At 52.3% G+C, this 26,435-nt stretch overlaps 3 protein-coding genes across 3 annotated transcripts in view; 2 read left to right on the top strand and 1 right to left on the bottom strand.

Annotated features, from left to right (window-relative positions):
- LOC309685223 (olfactory receptor 14I1-like) overlaps window positions 1-26,435 on the bottom strand; it is a gene marked incomplete at both ends in the record, with an annotated part of 55,375 nt that overhangs the window by 25,309 nt on the left and 3,631 nt on the right. The window lies entirely within an intron of this gene.
- On the top strand, window positions 842-10,606 carry LOC309685221 (olfactory receptor 14A16-like; the record flags this gene model as incomplete). The annotated part of the gene is made up of 2 exons (XM_082501029.1): window positions 842-1,069; window positions 9,839-10,606. 2 exons carry the CDS (start codon window positions 842-844, stop codon window positions 10,604-10,606), a joined length of 996 nt encoding a protein of 331 aa, XP_082357155.1.
- On the top strand, window positions 20,674-21,609 carry LOC309685220 (olfactory receptor 14A16-like; the record flags this gene model as incomplete). The annotated part of the gene is made up of 1 exon (XM_082501028.1): window positions 20,674-21,609. The coding sequence occupies one exon, from the start codon at window positions 20,674-20,676 to the stop codon at window positions 21,607-21,609; it is 936 nt and encodes a 311-aa protein (XP_082357154.1).

Raw genomic sequence — 26,435 nt, 5'->3', positions numbered from 1 at the left:
CCTTCCCTCAGGATGCAAACCTGTCCTCAGAGCACTTCTGTTTTATCTGAAAGCCCCAGATAGAAGCACTGAGATGTTATGATGGAGGAAATGCTGTTGGGTTGGTGAGATGATCCATGTGTGTCCTTGTCTAGAAGTGGGGGGCTGAGACCTTGAGAAAGGGTGAGACATTTAGCAGTCTGCAGTGAATCCCTCTGCTCTCACCAGTGTCTGCTTGACTTCCAGGGTAAGGTGGGAGTGTGATCAACCTCCATGTGAGAAAGGTGGAAGCCCAAGGCTCTGGGAAGAAGATGGAGAGGCAGACACGCTCCTCTCACCCTGCACTGAGCCAGAGGCAATCCTCTTGCCTCACAGGACTCACTCTGTTCTCCCTGAGCACAGCAAAAATGCTGGGGCTTTCTGCCGTCCAATAACACTCCCCATGTGGGATGAGGGAAGCAGTAAAATACCCAAACCTTGCAACATCCATTCTACCATCCTGGTTCCTTAGCACTGGGAGTGCAGACACTGAAAAGCCCTTCTGCGTTAGAAGTAGGTTCCTCTAAGTCAAGCGCCAGGACTGCCTCCTCCCCCCACCATGCCCACACACCCACTGCTGCAGGGCAGGGCTGACTCCTCAGCAGCCAACAGGCAGAGGCCCTGCTCCTCACAGCACACTCAACCAGCACCAACCAGAGCTGCAGGACCAGTGATGAAGGAAGGTCACCTGGAAAAAGAATGGGGTTTGTGTGTAGCCGTCAAGGGTCTAAGGGGAAAGGCTTTGATTTTCATCAAAAAAATCTCCCCTAACTCTTCATTGACCCTACCTCTAAGGACAGGACCACATGCCCAGAGGCAGCAAATGTCCAACAGCAGCTCCATCACCCACTTCCTCCTCCTGGCATTCGCAGACACACGGGAGCTGCAGCTCTTGACCTTCGGGCTCTTCCTGGGCATCTACCTGGCTGCCCTCCTGGGAAACGGCCTCATCATCACCGCCATCACCTGCGACCACCGCCTCCACACCCCCATGTACTTCTTCCTCATCAACCTCTCTGTTCTTGACCTGGGCTGCATCTCCACCACTCTCCCCAAAGCCATGGCCAATTCCCTCTGGGACACCAGGGCCATCTCCTACTGGGGATGTGTTGTCCAGCTCTTTTTCTTTGTCTTCTTGATTGTAGGGGAGTATTGCCTTCTCACCGTCATGGCTTACAAACACTACATTGACATCTGCCATCCCCTGCACTACGGGACCCTCCTGGGCAGCAGAGCTTGTGTCCGCATGGCAGCAGCTGTCTGGGGCAGTGTTTTTCCCTATGCTGTGCTGCACACGGCCAATACATTTTCACTGCCCCTCTGCCAGGGCAATGCCCTGCACCAGTTCTTCTGTGAAATCCCCCACATCCTCAAGCTCTCCTGCTCACATTCAGACTACCTCAGGGAAGTTGGGCTTCTGGTGCTTAGTGTCTTACTAGCATTCAGGGTATTTGCTTTCATTCTCTTGTCCTATGTGCAGATCTTGAGGGCTGTGCTGAGGATGCCCTCGGAGCAGGGACGGCACAAAGCCTTTTCCACGGGCATCCCTCACCTGGTTGTGATCTCCCTGTTTATCAGCACTGCCATGTTTGCCTACCTGAAGCCCCCCCCAGTCTCTTCCCCATCCCTGCACCTAGTGGTGGCATTCCTCTATTCGGTGGTGCCTCCAGCAGTGAACCCCCTGATCTATGGCATGAGGAACCAGGAGCTCAATGACGCACTGAAGAAACTTCTTCAATCACTTGTCTTTCAGCAGTGATAAGCAGCCCATGTCTCTTCAAAAGTGATTTTGAATTCCTATCAGCAACCTCCTGTGCTTTGGGCATTTTACCTGTGATAGTCCTGTTTGCCCAGGAGTGTCTACATCCACTCCACCTCTCCAGAGGCATGAACCCAGCCTGACCAGTCTGACTCAAAGGCCTTATACGTGTGTCTTTCATGATGGTAGAGTTTTTCTCCCATGCCACAGCTTTCTAATAAAAGTAGATTTTCTCAGTCCCAGTGTCTGGAGTTTGAGCTCTTCTTCCAAAGCTGAGGTCAGGAATAGGCTGAAGAGATTGCCTCCATGAGACCATGCTGCTGAGCTGGGGTTCGTCATGGCCTCAGGGGTGGATGGCACGGGGCGATGTGTTGGGGAATGGGTCTGTCCTGAGCCTTTACGTGTGGGCGCCCAGTTCCAATGGTAACGATGAAAGACCAACAGGGACCTGCCTAGGACTGTCTCCTTGTGGCTTTTGGGCACCGCAGCCCACTCACCCTGCAGAAGAGCACTGCCAGCTCAGGGTCTTGTGGGGACCATGGGGATGGAGCTGGAGTGGCCAGCCAGGCCAACATGGACGCAGTCCCCCAGGAGAAGGGTCTCTAGGGACAGGGACACCCCTGGACACGAGCAAAGGAGCAACTCCATGCTTCCACAGGGGAGGTAAATGAAAAAGAGACCTGTTTCTGTACGCAGCAGCTCAGGGCAGTTTGCACTGTTGCTGGGGCCGCAGGAGAAGCCTGAGGAGCCCCTGGGTCAGGAGTGCCCAGAGCTCTGCAGCACCCTGTGGTGGGGATTTCTGTAGGGCCGGCCCAGGCTGGACTTCTCTCCTGGGCTGGTCTGGGCAGGAAAGTGTCTGGGAGAGGAAAACTCCCATGTAGAGCTCAGCTGGTTGGGTGTGCAGGGGGAGGGCACCTAATAGGGTGCCCACAGGGCAGAGCCAGGTGACACGGTGAGGCAAACAAGTCAGCAAAGGTGCAGAAGAGAGGGGCCCGGTCTACGCCATGTTCCCTGGACACCCCGGGGAAGCTGCACGAGAGGCATTCTTTCTGACCACTCCACACACCGGGCTTTCCATCTCTGGCCGTACAGCCCAGCTCTGAGGAGGGACCTTTGCTTCATGGTCATCCCCATCCTTTGCAGCTTCGTGATACCCAAATACACTGCAATTATTAATAAAAAGGAAACCAGTTTCCTACTGACACTCATCACACACCAAATCCCAGAAGCTCTTGCCACAGTCAAGTCTTGGTCCCTCAGCCAAGCCTGTTGTGAGACAGCTCTGGCTCCATCAGGTGCTCATGGCCTTGTCTCGAGAGATATTGCAAATCTACATTGTTGTAGACTCCGCCAAGTTGCCTGGGTCTGTGCTCCAGTGTATCACTCTGAGAGATTTCTGGAAAGATAAAACAACAAACAAACATTTCTTACAGCCTTTCCTCGTATATAATGTGCTCCAGGCCTCGCCCATCTTTCTGGCCTTTGCAGGACTTGCTCCCGCCTGTCAGGGTCTTTCTTGTGCTGGGGAGTCCCAGATTGGACACAGCCGTCCTGATGTGGTGGTCCTGTAATGGGTCAGCCTTGACCAGCTGCCAGACACCCACCCAGCTGCTCCTTCACACCCCAGACTCAAAAGGACAAAAGGAGAAAATAAGATGCAATAGCTCACGAGTCAAGATAAAGACAAGAAGATCACTTATGAATTACTGTCAGGGGCAAAGAAGAGTTGACTTGGGGATGATCAGTTTAATTAATTGCCAATTAAAATGGATTTTGATAGTGATAAAATATAATATAATAAAAATATTAAAGACCATTCTCCTTCCCCAGTCCTTTTTCCCAGGCTCAGATTACTCCATCATTCCCAATTCTTCTACCCACCCTGACTCTGAGACATGTGGGGGGTGGGGGTGGTGAATGGGGGGTTATGGTCAGCACAGAACCTCTGCATCTCCTTCCTCCTTACACTTTTACCCTTCCCGGCATGGGTCCTCTCCACAGGATCTCACCCTATTTCTGGTACAGGCTACGTGTTGTTAATTTCCTTCAGTCTTACTTCTCTCCTTTATACTCACAAAATCACAGAAATATGGAGTTTGGAAGAGACCTCTAGATATCACCTAGTCCAGCCTTCCAGCTGAGACAGGCTCAGCTAGATCAGCTTTTTCAGGGCTTGTCTAGGTGGGTTTGGATATTTCCACAGATGAAGACATGCAATACATGTTTCAGACAGATGGGAAATTACAAAATAAGCACAATTAAAGAGTTTGCTAATAACAGAATTAGACTACTGAAAGATAGGCCAGCTTTTAAGTGCCTGAAGCTCAAAGCCACAACTGGATTGTTGAGAGGTGTCTGAATGGTGAAAGAGGAAGGGGAAGGGAAATGTAGAGAGCAATCGCAAGTGCTTCTGTGCAGATGCACTGCTGGAAAGGTGCCTTCAGACATGGTCAGTTTAGTTGGGAAATATGTGAAAGATGAGGAAGATTAAATGCGGAGCCTGAGAGAGGGAGTCCTGACAATGCAAGTACAGGGGAAGATCAATAGCTCTCCTCTTCCTATAAAATAAACTCATTTGATCGTATGGGAAAAGACTGATAATTATTACAAGTATTCACTTGTTAAGGTGATGAGGTCATGCTCATATGCATGTTAATATTTCTCAGGCTTCCAGGCAGCGCTCTGCTGCCTGACCATCAGTACCCAGTGGTGACTCCAGAGGGCCCTGTGTCTCTGAAGCACATGCCTGGGCCTGGCCGCTGTCCCAGAGGAGCTGCTGGAGACCAGAGCCCCTGGGAAGCTGCAGCTGGAGCCTGGGCAGAGGGTCCCAGGCACCTACACTGGCACCGCGCACCCACATCCTTGAAACTGCATCCCACCCCAATTTTATGATCACTTGCCTTTGCAAACAAAGGCAGCACACAAAATCGCTGAGAAATCACTTATTAAAACAAGACAAAACCAAGCAAAGAGAATAACAACACCAAAAATGTTTGAAGTTTAGAGTTGCAAGAGGAAATCAACCAAAGCACAAATACAGGTTGGGTGCAGAATGGATAGAGAGAAGCCCTGAGGAGAAGGACTTGGAGGTGTTGGTGGATAAGCCCAACATGAGCCAGAAATGTGTGCCTGCATCCCAGAATGCCAACCACATCCTGAGCTTCATTAAAAGTAGCATGGCCAGCAGGTCGAGGGAGGTGATTCTTCCCCTCTACTCTACTCTTGTGAGACTCCACCTGGAGTACTGCATCCAGCTCTGGAGCCTCCAACAGAAAAAGGACACGGAACTGTTGGAGTGAGTCCAGAGGAGGGTCACAAAGATGATTAGAGGGCTGGAGCGCTTCTCCTCTGAAGACAGGCTGAAAGAGTTGGGGTTGTTCAGCCTGCATAAGAAAAGGCTTCAAGGAGACGTTATAGACCCTTCCAGGACCTAAAGGGGGCCTACAGGAGAGCTGGGGAGGCACTTTTTTCAGGGAGAGGAGGAGTATATAAACATTGCGAGAGTACGTAGGGATGCAACGAGGAAGGCTGAAGCCCACTTGGAATTAAACCTGGCCAGGGATGTCAAGGACAATAAGAAGGGCTTCTCCAAATACATCAGTAGTAAAAGGCAGACCAGGGAAAATGTGGGCCTGCTACTGAATGAGGTGGGTGCCCTGGTGACGGAGGACGCAGAGAAGGCGGAATTACTGATACCTTCTTTGCTTCAGTCTTTACTGGTAAGGCCGGCCCTCAGCAATCCCAGACCCAGGAGCGAAGAGAAAGAATCTGAGAAAATGAAGACTTTCCCTTGGTTGAGGAAGATCGGGTTAGAGATCATTTAGGCAAACTTGACACCCAGCGCCCTGATGGGTCACTCCCAGGAGTGTTGAGGGACCTGGCAGATGTTATTACGAAGGCGCTCTCCATCATCTTTGAAAGGTCAGGGGGACAGGAGAGGTGCCTGAGGACTGGAGGAAAGCCAAAGTCACGCGAGTCTTCAAAAAGGGCAAGAAGGAGGACCCAGGAAATGGCAGGCCGGTCAGTGAGACCTGGAAAGGCTGGAGAGTTGGGTGGAGAGGAACATAATGAAGTTCAACGAGGGCAAGTGTAGGGTCCTGCACCTGGGGAGGATAAACCCCATGCACCAGTAAAGGTTGGGGGTTCACTTGCTGCAAAGCAGTTTGCTGAGAGGGACCTGGGAGTCCTGGTAGACAATAAGTTGACCATAAGCCAGCAATGTGCCCTGTTGGCCAAGAAGGCCTATAGTCTCCTGGGGTGAATTACAAAAGAGCATGGCCAGCAGGTGGAGGGGGGTCATCCTTCCCCTCTGCTCTGCCCTGCTGAGGCCGAATCTGGAGTAGTGTGGCCAGTTCTAGGTACACCAGTGCAAGAAACACAAGGAACCGCTGGAAAGAGTCCAGTAGAGGGCTACAAAGATGTTCAGGGGTCTGGAGCACCTCTCTTATGAGAAACAGCTGAGAGAGCTGCGTCTGTTGAGCCTGGAGAAGAGAAGGCTGAGAGGGGATCTCCTCAATGCTTATCAATATCTAAAAGACGGGTGTCAAGAAGATGGGGCCAGACTCTTTTCTGTGCTGCCCAGCAACAGAACAAGGGGAAATGGGCACAAACTGGAACACAGGAAATTCCATCTGAACACAAGGAAAAATGCATTTACTTTGAAGGCACCAAAGCACTGGAACAGGCTGTTCAGAAAGGCTAAGGAGTGTCCTTCTGTGGAGATATTCAAAAGCCGCCTGGCTTCATTCCTGTCCAGCCTGCTGAAGGTGACCGTACTTTGGCAGGGGGGTTGCACTAGACTATCTCTGAGGGTTCCTTCCAACCCCTACCATTCTGTGATCCTGTGATTCTGTGGTCTTCTATGTTTTCTGTTGGCCAAAGGGATTTCCCACCAGTATCCAGGACAATGCCCCCAGATGCTGCCCTGCCTCTCACAATTGCTCCATTAGAGCTTGCAGTTCCCTGCACGTGTCCTGAACCACCTCTGGCACCTCAGATGTCACCCGGTGTTTGCATTGGAAAAGCTCCCCCCGGCCTCTGTCTCCATTACCCACAGGGCACCTCAGAGGAGGAGCTCACACCGATTTAGGGCAGCTGAGCTGAGGCAAGAGGAATCCCCCCTCTGGTGGGTCTGTGGGGTGCACTGGAGAAGCTGAATGTCCCTCCGGCCTCAAGAATACTGCTGAGGAACACTGAACATTGATGCCTCCTGTAGGTCCACACACCCTGGCAGAGCAGAGATTCCTTCCCACCACAGGGATCGATCCGTCCAGGGTTCAGAGAGGGACAGTCGGTGATGACTTCATTGTGCTTCAAACTCTGCTCCCCAGGAGAGACCCCGCTGCCTTGGAGGAGCTGTCAGCCCTGGAGGCACAGGGACGCCTCGAGGGATTGGGGCAGTGCGGGGAGGAGGCAGAGAAAGGCCCAGTGGTCCTCTGCTGCTGAGCTGGGCCGGGCTGCTGGGATGGAGGGAGGTCCTGGCAAGCGGGCAGCGCTGCAGAGAGACAGCTCTGCCCAGGAGCAGCTCCTCTGCACAGCGCAGCAGGGCTGGGGGCACTGCCTGCAGGCAGCGAGGGCAGAGCAGGGAGGCAGAGAGAGGTTGAAGGCAGTCTGGAGAGGGAGGATGCTGAGGGCGAGTGGGGGGAGAACTCTTCCCAAAGCAGAGCAGCTGCAGTAGCTGGAGAGATCTCCAACAGCTGGCACCTCCCACAGCCCGTGGGATCTTTCAGGAGGACGCTCACATCTTCTCTGCTGTGGAAGAAGAGGACATTCTCTAGATTGGGGCTTCCCTGCTTCACCATCAGAGGATCAGGGCATGACAGCTGCCTTCTCCCAGGAATGGCCAAAGGGCTGTGAAGGTGGGTGTGCAGGCAGGGGTGTGCAGGGCTCTCCTTGCCAGCAGGGTCCCTGCACCCCGGGGGCTGTGTGCCAGGGCAGGGACTCTGCCAACTGCCAGGGTCAGCTCTCCGCCTGCCAGGGCGGCTCCCCACGGCGCTGTGGGGAGAAGCTGTGGGTGGAAGGAGTGACCCCTGGCTGGGCAATGTCCTTCTGCTTTGAAGAGGGTGCTGTGTGGGTCAGGGTTCTTTACACCTCCAGATGACCTCTGGTCATTCCTGGAGGGACTTTTCAAGATGGAGTTCCTTTATTATGAAGTTAAATTTCTTTTGCTGTTTCTTCTCTTGGTTGGCTGGGTGGGCAGTGGCACATGTCCAAGAGGACTTTCAAATGAAAGATCAAAGGAGGGTTCATGTAGAGATAAGGAGCTTTCCTGAGTCTGTGTCTTTGGTTTCCAGCTCTGGGGGCTACAGACAGCACCAGCATCCCCTTTCCAGTCTCACCAGGGTCTGTGGCACCTGCCCTTTAGCCCCTGCACACACGCAGAGGCTGCAGGGCAGAGCTGGGCACACGGGGGCTGCCATGGGGTCTGCGAGCACTGGCAGGGAAGAGATGTGGGGGCAGGGAAAAGGCTGCTGGCAGGGAGAGCTCCAGGCAGTGGAGATGGGCAGGGAAGGAGGGAGCTGCTCCTGGAAGCCCTGCTGCAGGGGAGATAGGGGCACCTCCAGCCACCCCTGCAGTGCAGATGCCTTCCCTGAGCCACCCAGCACAGCCCTCAGCCCTCACGGCCATGGGTGGGAGTCGACTCTGTGCCCGGCAGAGCAGCAGGAGAGGCGAAGGGCATCCCTCCTGCCACGTGCCCCATTGCTGCTGCCCAGCGGTGGGGCTGAGGGCACCTGCCCTGCATGATCAGTGTCTGGGTGGTGGCGTACCCCAGCGGGGTGAGGGTAACGCTGTCCTGAGTGCCCGGCTGCCTCTCCCAGTCAGACCCTCATGGGATTATTCCTGGTTTCTTCATGTGTCTCCTTTAAAGTTACCTTTTTATTGCTGTCAGCATACTTGGGGATGGGAATTTCAGCTGCAGAGTCCCACACTGATCTTCTTCCACTCCTGCCGGTGTGTCCATGGGAACCAGTGTCCCCGCTTTCATCTGACCTGTGGGGCTGTGGGCAATGTAGGCCGTGGGGGTGGGGAAGGAGTCCATTTTCTCTCACTGAGATGCCAAAAACTGGGTATGTCCTTTGGGTGTCCATGGAAGCTGTGAGCTGCCCTCCAGGATGCCAACCTGTCCCATAGCACCTTTGTGTTACCGGAAAGCTCTACAGAGAATCACAGAGACTCTATGACTGAGGAAATGCTGTTGGGTGGGTGAAATGAGCTGTGGGTGTCCTTGGCTAGAACTGGGCTTCTGAGACCTTGAGAAAGGGTGAGACATTTCATGGTCTGAGATGGATCCTTCTGCTCTCAGCACTGTCTGATTGCATAATAGAAGAGGGGAATCCCCCTCCATCTCATGACGGTGGAAGATGGAGGGACAAACCATCTCCCCTGACTCTGCTCTCTGCCCCAGGAAATCCTCATGTCTCACAGCACTCACTCTGTTCTCCTGGAGTGCAGCAGAAATGCTGAGGGTTTCTGACATCCCAGAACAATGCTCAGGGGAGGTGGGGGAGCTGTAAAATACCCAAAGCCTCTCCAACTGCCTTCTGCCATCCCTGTTCCGTAGCAGTGGGTGTTCAGATGTTGAAAAGCCCATCTGCGTAAGGAGTGGATTCATCAGCCAAAGCAGAACACCAGGACTGGCTCCTGCCACCACCCTCCCTAAGAACTCCCTGCTGCAGAGCAGGGCTGACTCCTTGGCAGCCACTGGGCAGAGGCACTGCTCCTCACGGCACAGGCAGCCAATGCCAAATAGAGCTCCAGCCATGGACGTGAGGAAGGGAGTGTATGCAGCAGGGACAGAGCCCACCGAAAATGGCTTTGATTTTGCTTACAGAAGTCTGCATTGACTTACTCTGTTTCCCTCCTTGAACAGGTTGCCCTGCCCAGAGGCAGCAAATGTGCAACAGCAGTTCCATCACCTACTTCCTCCTCATGGAGTTTGCAGACACACGTGAGCTGCAGCTCTTGACCTTCTGGCTCTTTCTGGGCATCTACCTGGCTGCCCTCCTGGGAAACGGCTTCATCATCACCGCCATCACCTACAACCACCGCCTCCACACCCCCATGTACTTCTTCCTCCTCAACCTCTCCCTCCTCGACTTGGGCTCCATCTCCACCACTCTCCCCAAAGCCATGGCCAATTCCTTCTGGGACACCAGGGCCATCTCTTTCTTAGGATGTGCCGCTCAACTCTTTCTTTTTGACTTTTTCATTTCAGCAGAGTTTTATCTTCTCACCATCATGTCCTACGACCGCTACGTTGCCATCTGCCATCCCCTGCACTACGGGACCCTCCTGGGCAGCAGAGCTTGTGTCCGCATGGCAGCAGCTGCCTGGGGCAGTGGGTTTCTCAATTCTCTCCTGCACACGGCCAATACATTTTCACTTCCCCTCTGCCAGGGCAATGCCCTGCACCAGTTCTTCTGTGAAATCCCCCATATCCTCAAGCTCTCCTGCTCACACTCCTACCTCAGGGAAGTTGGGCTGATTGTGGTTAGTGTCTGTTTAGCATTGGGGTGCTTTCTTTTCATTGTGGTGTCCTATGTGCAGATCTTGACGGCTGTGCTGAGGATCCCCTCACAGCGGGGACGGCACAAAGCCTTTTCCACATGCCTCCCTCACCTTGCCGTGGTCTCCCTGTTTGTCAGCACTGCCGTGTTTGCACACCTGAAGCCCCCCTCCATCTCCTCCCCACCTCTGGACCTGGTGGTGGCAGTGTTGTACTCGGTGGTGCCTCCAGCAGTGAACCCCCTCATCTACAGCATGAGGAACCAGGAGCTCAAGGATGCCCTATGGAAATTGGCCCTATGGACACTGTTTCACCGACAATAACCTGCCACCCCTTCTCCGCACGTTGCCCAGAGTTTATTTTAGGCCACAAACCTGCTTTTTTTTCTTGTGATAATCCCGCTTATTTATATTTTTCTGGGTTTATACTACTTGTCTTGAATCTTGATCCTACTGTGTCTGACCCTTGCACAACTCCGTGCCACATGTGGCCTGACAAATAACAGCTCTTAAATAAAATGGGATGTCCCAGATAGAATAGGGAGAAAAGGAAGAAAAAGGAAAAAAAGACATGGGCTGAGATAAATATTGTTTAATAGAATAATAACAGAAAAGATGATGATGATGATGATGATGATGATGATGATGATGATGATGATGATGATAATAAAGTGATGCAACACAAATTGCTGTCACCACCCAATGATCAATTGCTCCGCCTGTCCAGAGAAGCGATGATGGATCCCTGACCCTAGGCTGACTCCCATTTATATACTGAGCATGACATCTATGGGATGGAATATACCTTTGGCCAGCTTGTCTTGTCTGTGCCCCCCCACCTTCTACAGGAAGTTGAAAAAGTCCGTGACTTAGTATAAGCATCATTCAGCAACAACTAAAACAGAGGCAGTGACTCCTTGTTAAAACAACCGGCTCGTAACACATGAATTAATAAACCCCACGGCCTCCCAGTGTGGCTACAGCGCGTGCCCAAATTGGTGCCCCAGGAAGGAGGCACAGGGCATAACAGGGTCCGGGTCTAACGCAGCAAAGATGCTTTTCCCCCAGCACTGCTTTGCTTTTTTCAGGGCTATGTTTTCTACCCGCTGGAGCAATGCTGGGAAGGTCGTCTATAAAATCCCCGGCACTTCACCTGAAATGATGCGGCTCATTACCAAGTACGCCTACACCGGCACAGTACCGGTCACGGCCAACAACGTTGAACGTTTGCTGATAGCGGCCGACCAGTTCAACATCATGGGCATCGTCAGACTGTGCTGCGAGTTCTTAAAGTCCCAGCTGTGCTTGGAGAACTGTGTCGGCATCTGGAGATTCACCAACTATTACTACTGTCCTGACCTGCGGGAAGCAGCCCACGCGTTCATCCCCCATCACTTGGAAAGGGTGACCAGGGTATCGAGAGAGTTTCTGGAGCTCTCTGTCAACGAGCTCCTGTGCGTCCTGCAGAAGGAGGATCTCAGTGGGAAAGAAGGGGCCATGTTCAAGGCCATTCTGCAATGGATGGCTCACGACCCGCAGAACAGGAGGCAGCAGGTTGCAGTCTTGCTGGGCGAGGAAGAGTGGAAGGGGGGGGACAGGGGATGTATTTTAAAAAAAAAAGTCTAGGTTATTCTTAGTTTACAAAAAAAAATAAACTCAGCATTGTTGACAGTTAAGACTTTGCTTGAAACTGTTGAAATCCTGCCTTCGCAAGGGTATGAAGGTCACAAGGTCGGGCATTGGAATAGACTGCCCAGGGAGGTGGTTGAGTCACCATCCCTGGGTGTGTTTAAGAGATGTTTAGATGTGTTGTTGGGGGATATGGTGTAGGGGAGAACTTTGTAGAGTACGGTAGATGGTTGGACTCGATGATCCCAAGGGTCTCTTCCAACCTAGACAATTCCATGATTCTATGATTCTATGAATTTGTAGTTCATATTCATTGTACAAACACATGACTCACCCAAATCCCATTGCTTGTTAGCACGTGCATGGTTTCAGAAGGCACACACACTGACACTGACTGTATGGAAATGATCAGGTATCTATTTTCTGTGAGTGCCCAGGCCACAGTTGTGTGAGGCATTGCACAAGCATCCAAAATCAATGCACTGCTGCAGCAAAGGCCAAGAGGTTCCTGGTCTGTGTTAGGAAAAGCGTTGTCTTCAGCTGGAGGGATGTGATCCTTCTCTTCTTCTCGGCACTGGTGAGGTCACATCTGCAGTGCTGTGTCCAGTGCTCTGCTCCCCAGTGCAAGGAAGCTCTTGACCTCCTAAAGGACTTCCAGCAAAGGGCCACAAAGCTGATTTAAGGGGTTGCATCATCGTTCCTAGGAAGGAAGGCTGAGAAATCAGCAGTGTTCCCAGAAGCGTCTGCAAGCTTCAGCGTATCAACCAGCAGAGCTAGACCTCGTCATTCAAGGCAGGATTCCATGCGCTAGGGCTGTGTCAGCAGCAGCTGTGGTGATTGAGAGAGCAAGAAATGGTCTCCTGGGGCACATCCTGATGCTAACGGTTCATTCCTGACTCCTTCGTCCTCCTCCGCAGAGTTCAAGCAGCAACTGTGTGTGTGCCACGGTTGGGAAGTGCATTGGTTTATGGAAATAAACAGAGGTGGTCGTTGGCCTCTTTGGTTGAACTCTCCGTCCCTGCCCCAAGGTGCTCTCAGAGTCCCTGAGATGTCCCCTGCCTTGGCTGGTCCTGCGGTGTGGGCAGTCGGGTGCCCCAGGGCAAAGCCCGCTGCATCTGCCCCGGCTGGCTGCGGAGAGGAGGGGACAGCGGGGGTGACAGCCCGGGGTGTGACAGCCCAGGGGGTGACAGGAGGGCCAGCAGGTGGTGAGAGGCATGGGGGGTGGCAGGATGGGCCCAGGGCTGTGGGGAGAGCCAGCACTGGCCCAGGGGCTGCCGGGAGGTGACGCCGGCTGGTGAAGGCCCCAGGGGGGACAGGAGGGACCGGAGACTTGGGGGGTCAGGAGACCCATCGGGGACAGGTCACAGGACAGCAGGGACAGCAGCGGCCTGGGGCGGCGATAGGCCTTTTGTCACAATGCGCGTGAGGTGTGGGGGGGCGAGGGTGGCGTGCCGTGTCCCCGTGGCCATAGTGACCGGTCAGGCCTGGCAGCGCTGCGTGCCAGAGAGGGAGCAGAGGCCGCGCTGGTCTCAGCCAGGTAAAACGATGAGGAAATGTGGGAGGATATCTTATAAGAACAAACTTTCCAGATGTCTTTGAAAGCTGGTGGAGAGCGCTGAAAGGGACAGAAACAGAACGGAAGGGCAATTTGAGGAAAAAGTGGTTTGGGCGACTTAATGTTGTCTTCAACTTGTTTTACTCCACTGCATTGGAGAACTGCTTTTGTGGCAGTTGCAGAAACTGCTCACCAGGAACATTTTGGATCAAGAGTGGGGATGGGACTTCTCAGAAACAGAAAGACCTGTAACGCGTTTTCATTCCTTAAACATTAAATTCCCCCCATCCTCGCCCCTCCTGCCAGTCGTTCTGTGACACTCTTACAACAATCTTTTCTTTAAAATGGGTACTTGTGGGTGTTTTCCTCTTCCTTTTTCATGTATTAAAAGTTAAAGAGAATAATATGTACGCTGCAGTAACTGTAACTTTGGGCTCTGCTGGGTGGAAGAGGAGACCAGGGCGTTCCTTCAGAGTGGGTGTCTGCACTGCAGGGGATGGCAGGGAGGGTGCCCAAGTCCCCTCTCCCAAGGTGTTTGTGGGAGCAGGTCCCTCCGACTCCCTGCCCACGTCTGGGCTGCCTGGAGCTGTCCCTGCCGGGAGCTGTTTCTCTGTCCCAACATCACCTCCCTGCCAGTGCTCACTGACCTCATCCCTCCCGCTGTGTGCTCAGCTCTGCCCTGCAGATCCCTCCTGGCAGCAGGGCACTGCCCAGGGACATCTCTGCGTGCCAAGGGCTAAGAAGAGGCTCAGACAAATGCTAACAAGAACTGGGGTCTCCGTACCTCCTCCAGAGTGGAGAAAAAAAATTTCCCATCTCCCACTGTCAGGGATGTCACAGTCAGAGGTGAGAAGGTAGAGTTGAGGCTCCTGAAAGAAGGGAACAAGGCCAAGAGCAGGAGTTCAGGAGAGCAGGCTTTGGCCTTCTGAGGGACCTGATCAGAAGAATCCCATGGGATATGGCCCTGCGGAGAAGAGGGGGGCAGAGAGCTCTTTGATAGTCAAGAATCAACTCTTGCAGCTCCAGAACAGTCCACCCCATCATACAGGAAGTCTGTCAAAGCTGGCCTGGCATGGGTGAGAAAGGAGGTCCTGAGTAAAATGAAGCATGAAGGGGCAGCCCAGAGAAGGTGGACGCTGGCTGGCTCCCGGCCTCAATGATTCTTTGACTCTGTGCTGGAGAGAGCCATTTGTGTGAGCATGTGTTTGTCTGTGCCTGGTGGGGAGCACGGTGACGAAGGGAATCCCGGGGCCAGGTTCTGGATAGATGGAAAGTGTCAGACCAGCTCTTGGAAGGATCCGTTTTTGCTGTGTGTCTATATGTGTAGATATCTTACACTAACATAATACAGCACACAAAGAGCCCACCCTTGTTTCCCTCTCTCCACTGACTGTGGTTTTGATTGCCCTAGAAACCTCTTCGTGCACCACAGGTCTTCCCGTGATGATAATGCATTTGGGGAGGGGCAGGGAGGCTGGGTGAGTAGAGGGACGAGGCTGGCTCTGACAGGGGCCATGAAGCAGCTGCCCGGAGGTGACAGCAAGGACGTTACAAGGAAGAAGGTTATCTCTATTGATGTCATTGTTTTTAGGAAGGCAAAGCTCGCCTTGAGCCAATGGTTGCAAGGAAGGTCAAGAGCAGAAAGAAGGCTTAGGGGGACCTCCTTGCACCCTGTCAGAACCTAGGAGGAGGTCATAAAAATACAGAGATAGGCTCTCCAATTTGTTGCATATTAAGAGGATGAAAGACAAGTGTTGGGTGGAAGAGGGGATGTTCAACCTGGAGATAAGGAGAAGATTTTCCACCAGTGTCAGGGCTCGCCCTGAGCCAGGTGGCCATGAGCCCCACCTGCCCTTCTGTCTGCCATGGTTGGTCAGGTTGCTGTAACAGAGGTACCCCCAGGATCCAGGTGGGCCTCTTCCACCTGCCTCACCCCCTCCCCTTCCCAAGGATGGAGTTCCTCTTGGGTGGGGTCTCTGATGCGCTGGATGACCTCAGCATGCCTGCTGGCCAGCATGTCTCCTGAGGGCCAACCAGGCTGCTGCTGTGGAAGTGCCCTCAGAATCATCACCATGCCAGCCATCTCCCCTTGGCCTGCCGCTCCCCTTTCCCTCTGCCCCTATCTTGGTTCTGCTGGGAAGAGCAGTTTTGTGATAAACCTCTTGTCCCCAAACTGCTGGGGCCAGCTGCTGCACAGTCATGCTCCTACAAGTGTAGTGGCCTCACAATCAAGATCAGAACTTGTCTCACCTTTGCCTATCTCTCCCCATCCACTCCCTTGACTCCTCATCTCTGCTGGACCCCACCTTCAACATCCAAACCCTGTTACTGGCTTTTGCCTCTCCTCTGCCCCACGGGTTGGCAGAGACAGGGTGGCACATCTTACGTTTAGGCTTTGCAGTGCTCATGCATAGTTATTGTGATAAAGTGAGTGCTGAGATCAGACTCTATGGTGTGGAGCAGTTAAAAGAGCAGATAGGCAGTGGTGGCCACCATGTTGGTTTTGCAAGGGGGGGCTTCTGTCTATGTACCAAAAGGATCTCCTACTACCAAGATGTGTTTGGTGTTTCAAGCTGTCACTTACAGAGGTCCCACAAAATCGATCTGCAGTTGTGCCCGTGGGCTTCCAATATGTTGGTGCTGGAGTTGGGCTTTTGATCCAGGGTTGTCTGCATGGGTCATGGCACAAGAAAGGCAGTTCCTACACCAGAGATATACATCCTTCTTCAAGTTAGGCCCCCACCCGCTGCTCAGAGTCTTTGTCTGAGCTCACGCATGAACTTCGATAAACTCTCCTTGAATATTCTGAGGCAAAATCCAATGCTTATCGCCTTCTGCATCTACAGCGTAATAAATATTGCTTTCCCTTACTATGCAGGCTGACCTGATGGGTCTTTTCACATTAATCCCTTTCACTGCCTTGGTTGGAAGATGACATTTTCCCACCTTGGGTCAAGATTGGTTGTGACTTCTGTTCGTGACTATATGTTACTCTGCTGGAAGCTGAGCTGCTGTTCCAGCTTTCTGTAGCTCATTTTCTAAAACCTTTAGTTCTGTTTCTAAATCTTGCGCTTGTCCAACTTCTAAGTCCAGCTGTTTGATTTGTAACCAGGGTCTATGTCTGTTTACCTTGAGATCTTCCTCTCAAATTTTGATTAAGATGATGATTGTCTTTATTTTGGGAAATTCCTCCTCCTTCAATTTACAGATGGTTTTTTTTTTGCACATTCTTTACCTTCTCATCCATTTCTCTCAGGAGATCCTGTGAATCATACATGGCACACCACAGGGTTCCAATGGCACCGGCTTCCTTTTTCACTTTGCAATGACTAACGTAAACTTGACAGGTTGGAGAAGTGGGATCTGCTACTTTAAGACAGTGGGATCTCCTAGGGCATTGCCCTGGTTCAATCACCTGCTTATTGAGTTTGTAACATCCTTTTCCTCCTTAACGCATATTTTAGCTCAAGCTGCATGGTCTGTTTTATGCTGTGCACTTCCCATACAGCCTTTACACAGGCAAACACTAACAGGAATTTTGCTGCTCCAACTGGCTCAGTAGAAGAGTTTTAAATGTGTTTTCCGTAAGCTCCAATTCCAGATTGACTTTCCTTCAGAGGTCCATTGGTTCTGAGCATCCAGAAAGCCACACCAAAGGTGCATTGTGGGTCATTTCAGTCACCACCATCACCCACAAACCTTCCACTTTCACTGCAGGGCTTGCCTCTCCGTTTACAGACCACGCAATGAAGTTGGGATGAGGCTGTTTGTTAGGAGAGCTTCCCAGACAAGATGCTGCTTGAGCCCAGCCAAGGGTGTGTCAGGGACAATTTCTCGAGACAGCGAACCAAATATTAAATTAACATGAAGTTATTTGTGGCTGGAATTCTGTGTGCAGGAGCAAGGACTGCCTTCAGTCCAACAGTGCAGTTCCTTCACCCTTCTTGCGGTTTGGGCCGGCCTGGCCACTGCGACAAACGACAGATGCTCTCCCTCACCTCTCTTTCCAAGGAGAGGAGGGAGAGAGAAAGGACTTGTCAGTTTAGATAAGTTAGTCAGTTTGGGGTCACTTCTCATCTCCGCTCCTATCCAAAGGTGTGACCCCTCTACACTTTACCGCTTCCGACCCTCCAACGGGGCATATAACAAAGTGAGCTGCCCTTGGTTGTTATAGCAAAAAGTCTAAGCAAGAGCCTCTCTGCATACCATGCCTTGGCATCAATTATATACAATCAGGTTTTGTCACTCTGAGAGCCAACAGCTTATGGCCAATATGCATTAAATTTCAGAGAGTTCAGTTAGTTCGAGGAGGCTTGGCTGCAAAGTCAAATTACTGAACAGAAAAAGGGTTCTGTTTCACCTCAAACCAGCACAGGTGGGCTGTTCTTTTGGGAGGGTATTAGGAGAATAAAAGAGAAGCACTCGGGATTTCAGGGAATGGAAAGAGAAGCAAAGGATGCTGTTGGCCTTCTTTGCCCCTGGCTCCTGTTTTGCCTAATGAAACTGAAGGACCACCAGAGCCTTTCCCGCAAAGCTGCCACCCAGCCACACCGCCCCTGCCCTCTGTCATTGCATGGGGTTAGTGCACCTCAAGGGCAGGACTTCAGAGTTCTCTTTATCGGACATCATGATATTACTTTTGGCCCATCCCTCTGGCCTGTCTATGTACCTCTATGTTCCCTCCCTCAACCTCCATGGCCTTTCAATGATTACGGAGTGTCATTGAACACGCTGGCACATTGGCTTACCCTGTCATCTCCCTCAGCTGCCACCCCTCCTATCCCATAGACTGGTAAGGATTGTCTTAGTTAAGGTGACTTGGGAACAATCCACTGCTGGTGGCGTTCCTCCAGATTCCTGCCCTGAGTCTCAGAGCTCTGGGAGACCTTGCTGGGGCAGACTGAGGCAAAGAGGATGTAGAGAATCTCCGATATAGCTCCACCCGCTCTATGAAACTCAGCAGTGGCCACACAGTGGCTTTGATTCTCCTCAAACTGTTCCTGAAGGAGTAAACACTCATTCTGGTGCCCTTGAATTGCCTTTCGGGGTTAGATTGAATTGTGATCTGGACTATAGCTGAGCTTGGAGGAGGCTGTCCTTGAAGACCAGCTGGACTGAGCTCTGCCACCATGTCACAGCTCTGTCTGCCACAGGAACGGCTCCAGCTCGTCCTGTCTGTGCCCCTGGCTGAGATCATTGCTGCACGTTTGGGCTGAAGCCCCCCCAGCTGTGGCACCAGGCAAGCCATGACTAGCCTTAAGGAATTCTGGTGCCAACAGTCCAATACCCCGTGTGTGCTACTGATGGGACAAGAAGAGGGGGTACTCATGGCCAGCTCTTCTTCTGCTGGGAGAAATAATACTGCTGGAAGTAAGTGTCTCTGCGCAGCTGAGGGAGGGAACATGAGAGATTGCATCAGTCTTTTTCACAGGCGGTTCCCCTGGAGCCCCAGGGACACCTCCAGGGAGCCCAGAGGGGACAGAGGCAGTGCCAGCGTGGGCTGGTCCTCTGCTGCTGAGCTGGGCCGGGCTGCTGGGCCGGAGGGAGGTCCTGGCAAGCGGGCAGCACTGCAGAGAGACAGCTCTGCCCAGGAGCAGGGCTGGGGGCACTGCCTGCAGGCAGAGAGGGGAGACCTGCGAGGCAGAGAGAGCTTAAAGGCAGTTGGGAGTGGGGGGTGCTGAGAGCTCACTGGGGCAGAAATCTTCACCAGCCTCTGCGTGGTAAGTCTCGGGGTGCCGGGCAATGCAGCTCCAGTTCCTGGAGGGATCTCCTCAAGCTGGTCCATCTGAGAGCTGCTGGGCTCTGTTAGGAGGACTCTCTCATTTTCTGTGCTGTAGAGGAGGAGGATGTGCTCCAGAGCAGGGCTTCCCTGCTGCCCGGTGAGAGGGACAGGGCCCGAGGGCTGCCTTCTGCTGGGGATGGTTGTGGAGGTGTGCGTAGGGGTGTGCAGGCAGGGTTGGCCAGGGCTGTCCTTGCCACCAGGGTCCCTGCACCCTGGGGCTCTGTGCCGGGGCAGGGAATCCGCCAGGGTCAGCTCTCCGACTGCCCAGGGAGCTCCCACGGAGCTTCTGTGGGGAGAAGCAGTGGGTGGAAGGAGTGACTGCCAGCAAGGCAGATGCCTTCTGTTGCTGAGATGGACCTGTGTGGGTCAGGGCTGCTCCAGATCCACATCACCCCCAGGACATTTGCAGAGGGCCCGTTTTGAAGAAGGACATCGAGGCACCTTTCCCCTGAAAGGGAACAAGTCTGTGCTGTGGGATTTCTCCTCTTTGCTGCTGGGTGGGCAGTGGGAGGTGGGAATGGAATTCTCCTTTGTGGAGAAGGCACAGAGACCCCCGTTCTCGATAGCACTTCCCTGAGCTGCTCCTGAGCCCCCACACACCCAGAGATGCCCCTGGGCAGCGCTGTGCTGCCAGGAGGGGTCTGCAGGGCAGATCTGAGCACACAGCGGGTGGGATGGGCTCTGGGGCACTGGCAGGGAGGAGACCCGGGGGGCAGAGAAGCAGCTCCAGGCAGGGGCAGCTCCTGGCAGCCCAGACACAGGCAGTGACAGAGAGGGAGCTGCTGCCAGAAGTGCCCGGGCAGGGGGGATCCTGGCACCTCCGGCCACCCCCTGAACTTCAGACAACTTCTCGGCAGGAAGCCTCTGCTCTCCTCTCACACCCGCCCCACAGCCAAAGGGTCCAGAGCCCGAGATGCCTTCTCGGCAGCTGCACCTGCAGTCAAGGAGACCTGTGATTGTCTTACAAGTAATGCACAACATAAAAGCAAGTGCCCTGCAGTGTCTCTGTCTGGAGACACTGTCACTAAGGAGAAGGCTTCACTGCACGCCTGTCTGACTCCCTCTCCTCGCTTCATTTTTTCAGAGCACAGACGTGTTTTTCCTTGTTTCCCCACCCCTCTGTTGAACTCTGCATCTCAGGAGTTGGGAGGGGGTGCGGGTCAGCTTCTCTTCTGCCTCTGACTCTGCCTCTGACTCCTGCCCCAGAGGTGCCCTCATGGAAAGTAGGTGTCGAAGCAGTATTTTACCCGATAAGGGACAGTGTCACTGAGTTTGTGGGGTTGGGAATGAGCTGGGTCATTCCTCATTCAGCTGTGGGAGGGGGATTACTGTGAGGAGTGGCATTGGGATTTCCTCAGAGAAGTCTCTCCCAGTTTGTCACTGCCTTTTCCTCCTTGGACAGGTCCCAATGCCCAGAGGCAGCAAATGTCCAACAGCAGCTCCATCACCCACTTCCTCCTCCTGGCATTCGCAGACACACGGGAGCTGCAGCTCTTGACCTTCGGGCTCTTCCTGGCCATCTACCTGGCTGCCCTCCTGGGAAACGGCCTCATCATCACCGCCATCGCCTGCGACCACCGCCTCCACACGCCCATGTACTTCTTCCTCCTCAACCTCTCTGTTCTGGACCTGGGCTCCATCTCTACCACTGTTCCCAAAGCCATGGCCAATTCCCTCTGGAACACCAGGGCCATCTCCTACGGAGGGTGTGCTGTCCAGCTCTTTTTCTTTCTCATTTTTATTTCAGCTGAGTATTTTCTCCTCACCATCATGGCCTATGACCGCTACGTTGCCATCTGCCATCCCCTGCACTACGGGACCCTCCTGGGCAGCAGAGCTTGTGTCCGCATGGCAGCAGCTGCCTGGGGCAGTGGGTTCCTCAATTCTCTCCTGCACACGGCCAATACATTTTCACTCCCCCTCTGCCAGGGCAATGCCATGGACCAGTTTTTCTGTGAAGTCCCCCACATCCTCAAGCTCTCCTGCTCACACTCCTACCTCAGGGAAGTTGGGGTTCTTGTGGTTGGTGTCTGTTTAGCATTTGTGTGTTTTGTTTTCATTGTGGTGTCCTATATACAGATCCTGAGGGCAGTGCTGAGGATCCCCTCACAGCAGGGACGGCACAAAGCCTTTTCCACATGCTTCCCTCACCTGGCCATGGTCTCCCTCTTTATCACCACTGCAGTGTTTGCCCATCTGAAGCCCTCCTCCATCTCCTCCCCATCTCTGGACCTGGTGGTGGCAGTGTTGTACTCGGTGGTGCCTCCAGCAGTGAACCCCTTCATCTACAGCATGAGGAACCAGGAGCTCAAGGATGCCCTGTGGAAACAGGCCCAATGGACGCTGTTTCACCGACAATAACCTACCGCCTCTTCTCCGCACATTGCCCAGAGTTTATCTTAGACCACGAGCCTGAATTTTTCTCTTGTGATAATCCTGCTTATTGATATTTTTCTGGGTTTATACTACTTTTTTTGAGGCTTGATCCTACTGTGTCTGACCCTTGCACAACACTGAGTCAGATGTAGCCAGTCAGATAACAGCTCTTAAATGAAATGGGATGTCCCAGGTAGAATAGGGAGAAAAGGGAGAAACAGAAAAAAAAAGACATGGGCTTAGATAAATATTGTTTAAAAGAACAGTAACAGAAAAGATATTATTATTAATAATAATAATAATAATAATAATAATAATAATAATAATAATAATAATAATAATAAAAATTAAGTGATGCAACACAAATTGCTGTCACTTCCCAATAATTAACTCCCCAGCCTGTCCGGAGATGTGATCACCGATCCCTGCCCCCCTGCTAACTCCCATTTATATACTGAGCATGACATCTATGGGATGGAATATTCCTTTGGCCAGCTTGTCTTGTCTGTGGCCCCCCACCCTCTACGGGAAGTTGAAAAAGTCCGTGACTTAATATAAGCATCACTCAGCAACAACTAAAACAATACGTGTTAGCAATGTTATTCTCAAAGTCAATCCAAAACACAGCAGCTACCAGGAAGGATATTAACTCTATCCCAGGCAAAACCAGGACAGCGTCCGCCCCTTATTCTATACCATCTACCTCATGCCCAGGTCTTACACTTTTCCATAAATAACCACCATTTTCCTGTCTTTCATATATGTATATATGCACACAGATATCATTCCCTTAGTCCATGGCCCATCCCACTGAAATGTCCCTTGAGTTCATTTAGTCCATGACTTTGGGCTCCATTTGTTGTAACTGTCTTTCCCAGCAGGAGACGTGGTGTGTGGTGTTGACTTGTTGCGTGCTGCATCTGGAGCTCGCAGCTGGTGTAGCCGGCAGGGCCCATGCCCATCATCTGTGGGTTGAAGATGTCGATCTCAAGACAATTCCCGGGTGCCAGTTGCTGCAGCCACTTCTGGTTCCATCACTTCTGCACTTTGCTCAGTTTCATCAAAGTTCATTCTTCATTAATTTAGGTCACTTTCACTGCAATGCCATAGATAGAGCATATAGCAACCGTATCAGTGATGACATATAGTGGTAATTTAACAATAAATATCATATCATTTGATTCATTGGACATTCTCACCAAAATCAAATCCCCTTGAGGAACAAATCGATCATCCCCATCCTCCTGCATCACCCACCAAGTGCACTCAGGGCCTTAAAATAAAGAAATCCAACAGATAGTTTTGCCTTTGCTTGTGTCAGGAATAACCCAGACTCTCTTCCCGAACATATTCAGATCCTCAAATGTTCCCTAACCAGGTGGCCTTTGCCAAATGTGTATCCCGACTTTTGAAGGTCCCACCACCCATGGCTCTCAGTGTAGTTTATAGCAGTCTGTTGTATTGTTTCATTTTCCCAGAGGCTCGTGCATGGTAGGGGATGTGATACACCCGCCCAATGCCATGCTCTTTGGCCCAGGTGTCTATGAGGCTCTTTGGAAATGAGTCCCACTGTCTGACTCAATTCTCTCTGGGGTGCCATGTCGCCATCAGACTTGCTTTTCAAGGCCCAGGATAGTTGTTCAGGGCGGTGGCATGGGGCAGAGGGTGTGTTTCCAGCCATCCGGTGTTTGCTTCCACCGTTGTGAGCACGTGGCGCTTGCCTTGGCGTGTTTGAGGGAGTGTGATAGAACCAATATGCCAGACCTCCCAGTATTGATATTTCAGCCAACGTCCTCCATATCAAAGAAGCTTTAACCGCTTGGCTTGTTTAAATGCAGCACACCTTTCACATTCGTGGATAACCTGTGCAATAGTGAACGTGGTCAAGTCCACCCCCTGGTCACAAGCCCATCTATATGTCGCATCTCTTCCTTGATGGCTTGAGGCGTCATGGGCCCACCAAGCTATGAATAGTTCACCCTTACGTTGCCAGTCCATGTCCACCTGAGCCACTTCAATCTTAGGAGCCTGATCCACCTGCTGGTTGTTTTGATGATCCTCAGTGGCCTGACCCTTGGGTACGTGGTCATCTACATGATGTACTTTCACAACCAGATTCTCTATCCGGGCAGCAATGTCTTGCCACAGTTCAGCAGCCCAGATGGGTCTACCTCTGCACTGCCAGTTGCTCTGTTCCCACTGCTGTAACCCCCCCCACAGAGCATTTGCCACCACCCATGAATCAATATGGAGGTAAAGCACCAGCTGCGCAGGGGCTCACAGCCGGTCCCAGGTCACCCCTGCGCCTGTGATTTCACTTTGGGGCACATTCCAGAGCCACCAGACAGGCAGGGGTTGGGAGACGTATGTTGGAGGGAGGGCACGGACAAAGCGCTGTAGCACCTCCAGGAGAAGCACCTTCCACTGCCACAGGCTGTGACGTGGGCGATAGCTTGGCTCCCAGCGACACTCATCCTCACCCAGGGAGAGGAAGATGAGTGCTGTGCTTTGCACCATCTTCAGTGAGCTTTGCCTGGAGGAGAGACTCTGTGATGTCTGGCACTGAGTTCAGTGCTCACAAGAACATCCTTTGTAGCTGCAGTCAATATTTCAGGTCAGTGCTTGGAACAAGAGGGGATGGGGACACAGAGCATTTCCAGGCTGTGTCACGCTGCCTTAGTGTCTCTCCAGCGCTTCCCTTGGAACTGAACCTCTTTTCCAGCACTTCCCCACAGTCCTGGTGCCTCCCTGGACACCGGAATTAATCCCCAACCCAAGATATCACAGCAGCACTGGAAGCGGTGTCTGACGAACCCCCCGATGCGGTGCAGGGCTGGAGTGTGGCCAGCCGGGCTTGTCTGCCGTGGGGCGGGAGGTGTTCCTTCCCCACACAGCGCCATTCTCTGGTGGTCTTGTTGAAGCAAGGAGGGCACTGGCCCTGTGGCTCTCTGTGCACAGCCGGAGGCGGTGACTCCTTGTTAAAACAACCGGCTCGTAACACATGAATTAATAAACCCCACGGCCTCCCAGCGTGGCTACTGCGTGTGCCCAAATTGGTGCCCCAGGAAGGAGGCACAGGGGATAATAGGGTACGGGTTTAATGCAGCAAAGATGCTTTTTCCCCCAGCACTGCTTTGCTTTTTTCAGGGCTTTGTTTTCCACCCGCTGGAGCTATGCCGGGAACGTCGTCTATAAAATCCCCGGCACGTCACCTGAAATGATGCGGCTCATTACCAAGTACGCCTACACCGGCACAGTACTGGTCAAGGCCATCAACGTTGAACGTTTGCTGATAGCGGCCGACCAGTTCAACATCATGGGCATCGTCAGACTGTGCTGCGAGTTCTTAAAGTCCCAGCTGTGCTTGGAGAACTGCGTCGGCATCTGGAGATTCACCGAGTATTACTACTGCCTTTATTATTGACTTTATTATTGACCTGCGAGAAGACGCCCATGCTTTCATCCCCCATCACTTGGAGGGGGTGACCAGGGTGTCGAGAGAGTTTCTGGAGCTCTCCATCAATGACCTCCTGTGTGTCCTGCAGAAGGAGGAGCTCAGTGGGAAAGAAGAGGCCGTGTTCAAGGCTGTTCTGCAATGGATGGCTCACGACCCGCAGAACAGGAGGCAGCAGGTTGCAGTCTTGCTGGGCAAGGAAGAGTGGAAGGGGGGACAGAGGGCATCTATTTAAAACAAAAAAAGTCTAGGTTATTCTTACCTTAGAAAAAAATAAACTCAGCATTTTTGACAGTAAGGACTTTGCTTGAAACTTTTGAAATCCTGCCTTCACAAGGGTATAAATTTGTAGTTCATATTCACTGTACATACACGCCACTCACCCAAATCCCATTGCTTGTTGGCACGTGCATGGTTTCCGAAGGCACACACACTGACACTGACACTATGGAAATGATCAGGTATGTGTTGTCTATGAGTGCCCAGGCCACAGTTGTGTGAGGCATTGCACAAGCATCTGAAATCCTTGCCCAAAAGAGTTTGCAAACCACCCGTTCCTTTCGACTGGGCTCGAAAGGGGGACCATCTTGCATAGGGGAGGATGGCACATTGCTCTCATGTTCTTGAGGCAGTCCTATTCGAGTCATGGTTTCAGTCAGAGTCCTTCCTGAACGATCATTGCCTGGGAGGACAGCACCATAAAGGCAGTCAAGTGCCTTCTGGGCCACCTATGGGGACAATTCTCGACCTTCGAGGATAACATCATGAAAACCTTCCAACTGCCCATGCTGACCCAGGAGAGAGACTGGGACACAAAGTATGGAATTACATGAGTGATTCTCTGTTCATGAGCACGAGTGGTCCCAGTCAAATTGGGACACCCCAAATGCAGTTTCACACATGGTTCTTATACCTTTAGAGCATTCAGGTACAACACAATTTGAGTGATCGCTACGTAACACGCACACACAGGCTGCTGTTTGGCAAAGCAACTCTCATGCTGTGGCATCATCATCCACCTGCTGCTCTCCTAATGGAGACGTCCCTGGAGTCGGTCTCGCTGCAGTTCCTTATCTCTGATGCCAGATCAGGGGAGGGTTTCACAGGGGTGTCAGAGGGGCTGGGAGGCTGGCGTCATCCGGGCAGTGCTGGAGTATCCTTTCTTCTTCAGGCTGGGGGCTGTCTTCTCCTCCCGACAATGAGCTGGGTCCTGTAGTCATGCTGACTGAACCATGGCTATGCAGTACGCAATAGAAACGCTGTATATCTTAAGAAAGTTCATACAATTTCGTACTCTAAAGAGTAATTGTTACAATAGTTCGGGAATGAGATTTTCCTAACAGTCCCTCCTTTTCCT

The sequence above is a fragment of the Vanellus vanellus genome (genome assembly GCF_965231255.1).
Source record: "Vanellus vanellus genome assembly, contig: HAP1_SCAFFOLD_561, whole genome shotgun sequence".
Lineage (NCBI taxonomy): Eukaryota > Metazoa > Chordata > Aves > Charadriiformes > Charadriidae > Vanellus > Vanellus vanellus.
The sequence above is the reverse complement of the archived record's forward strand: the minus strand, read 5'-3'. Positions and strand labels throughout refer to the sequence as shown.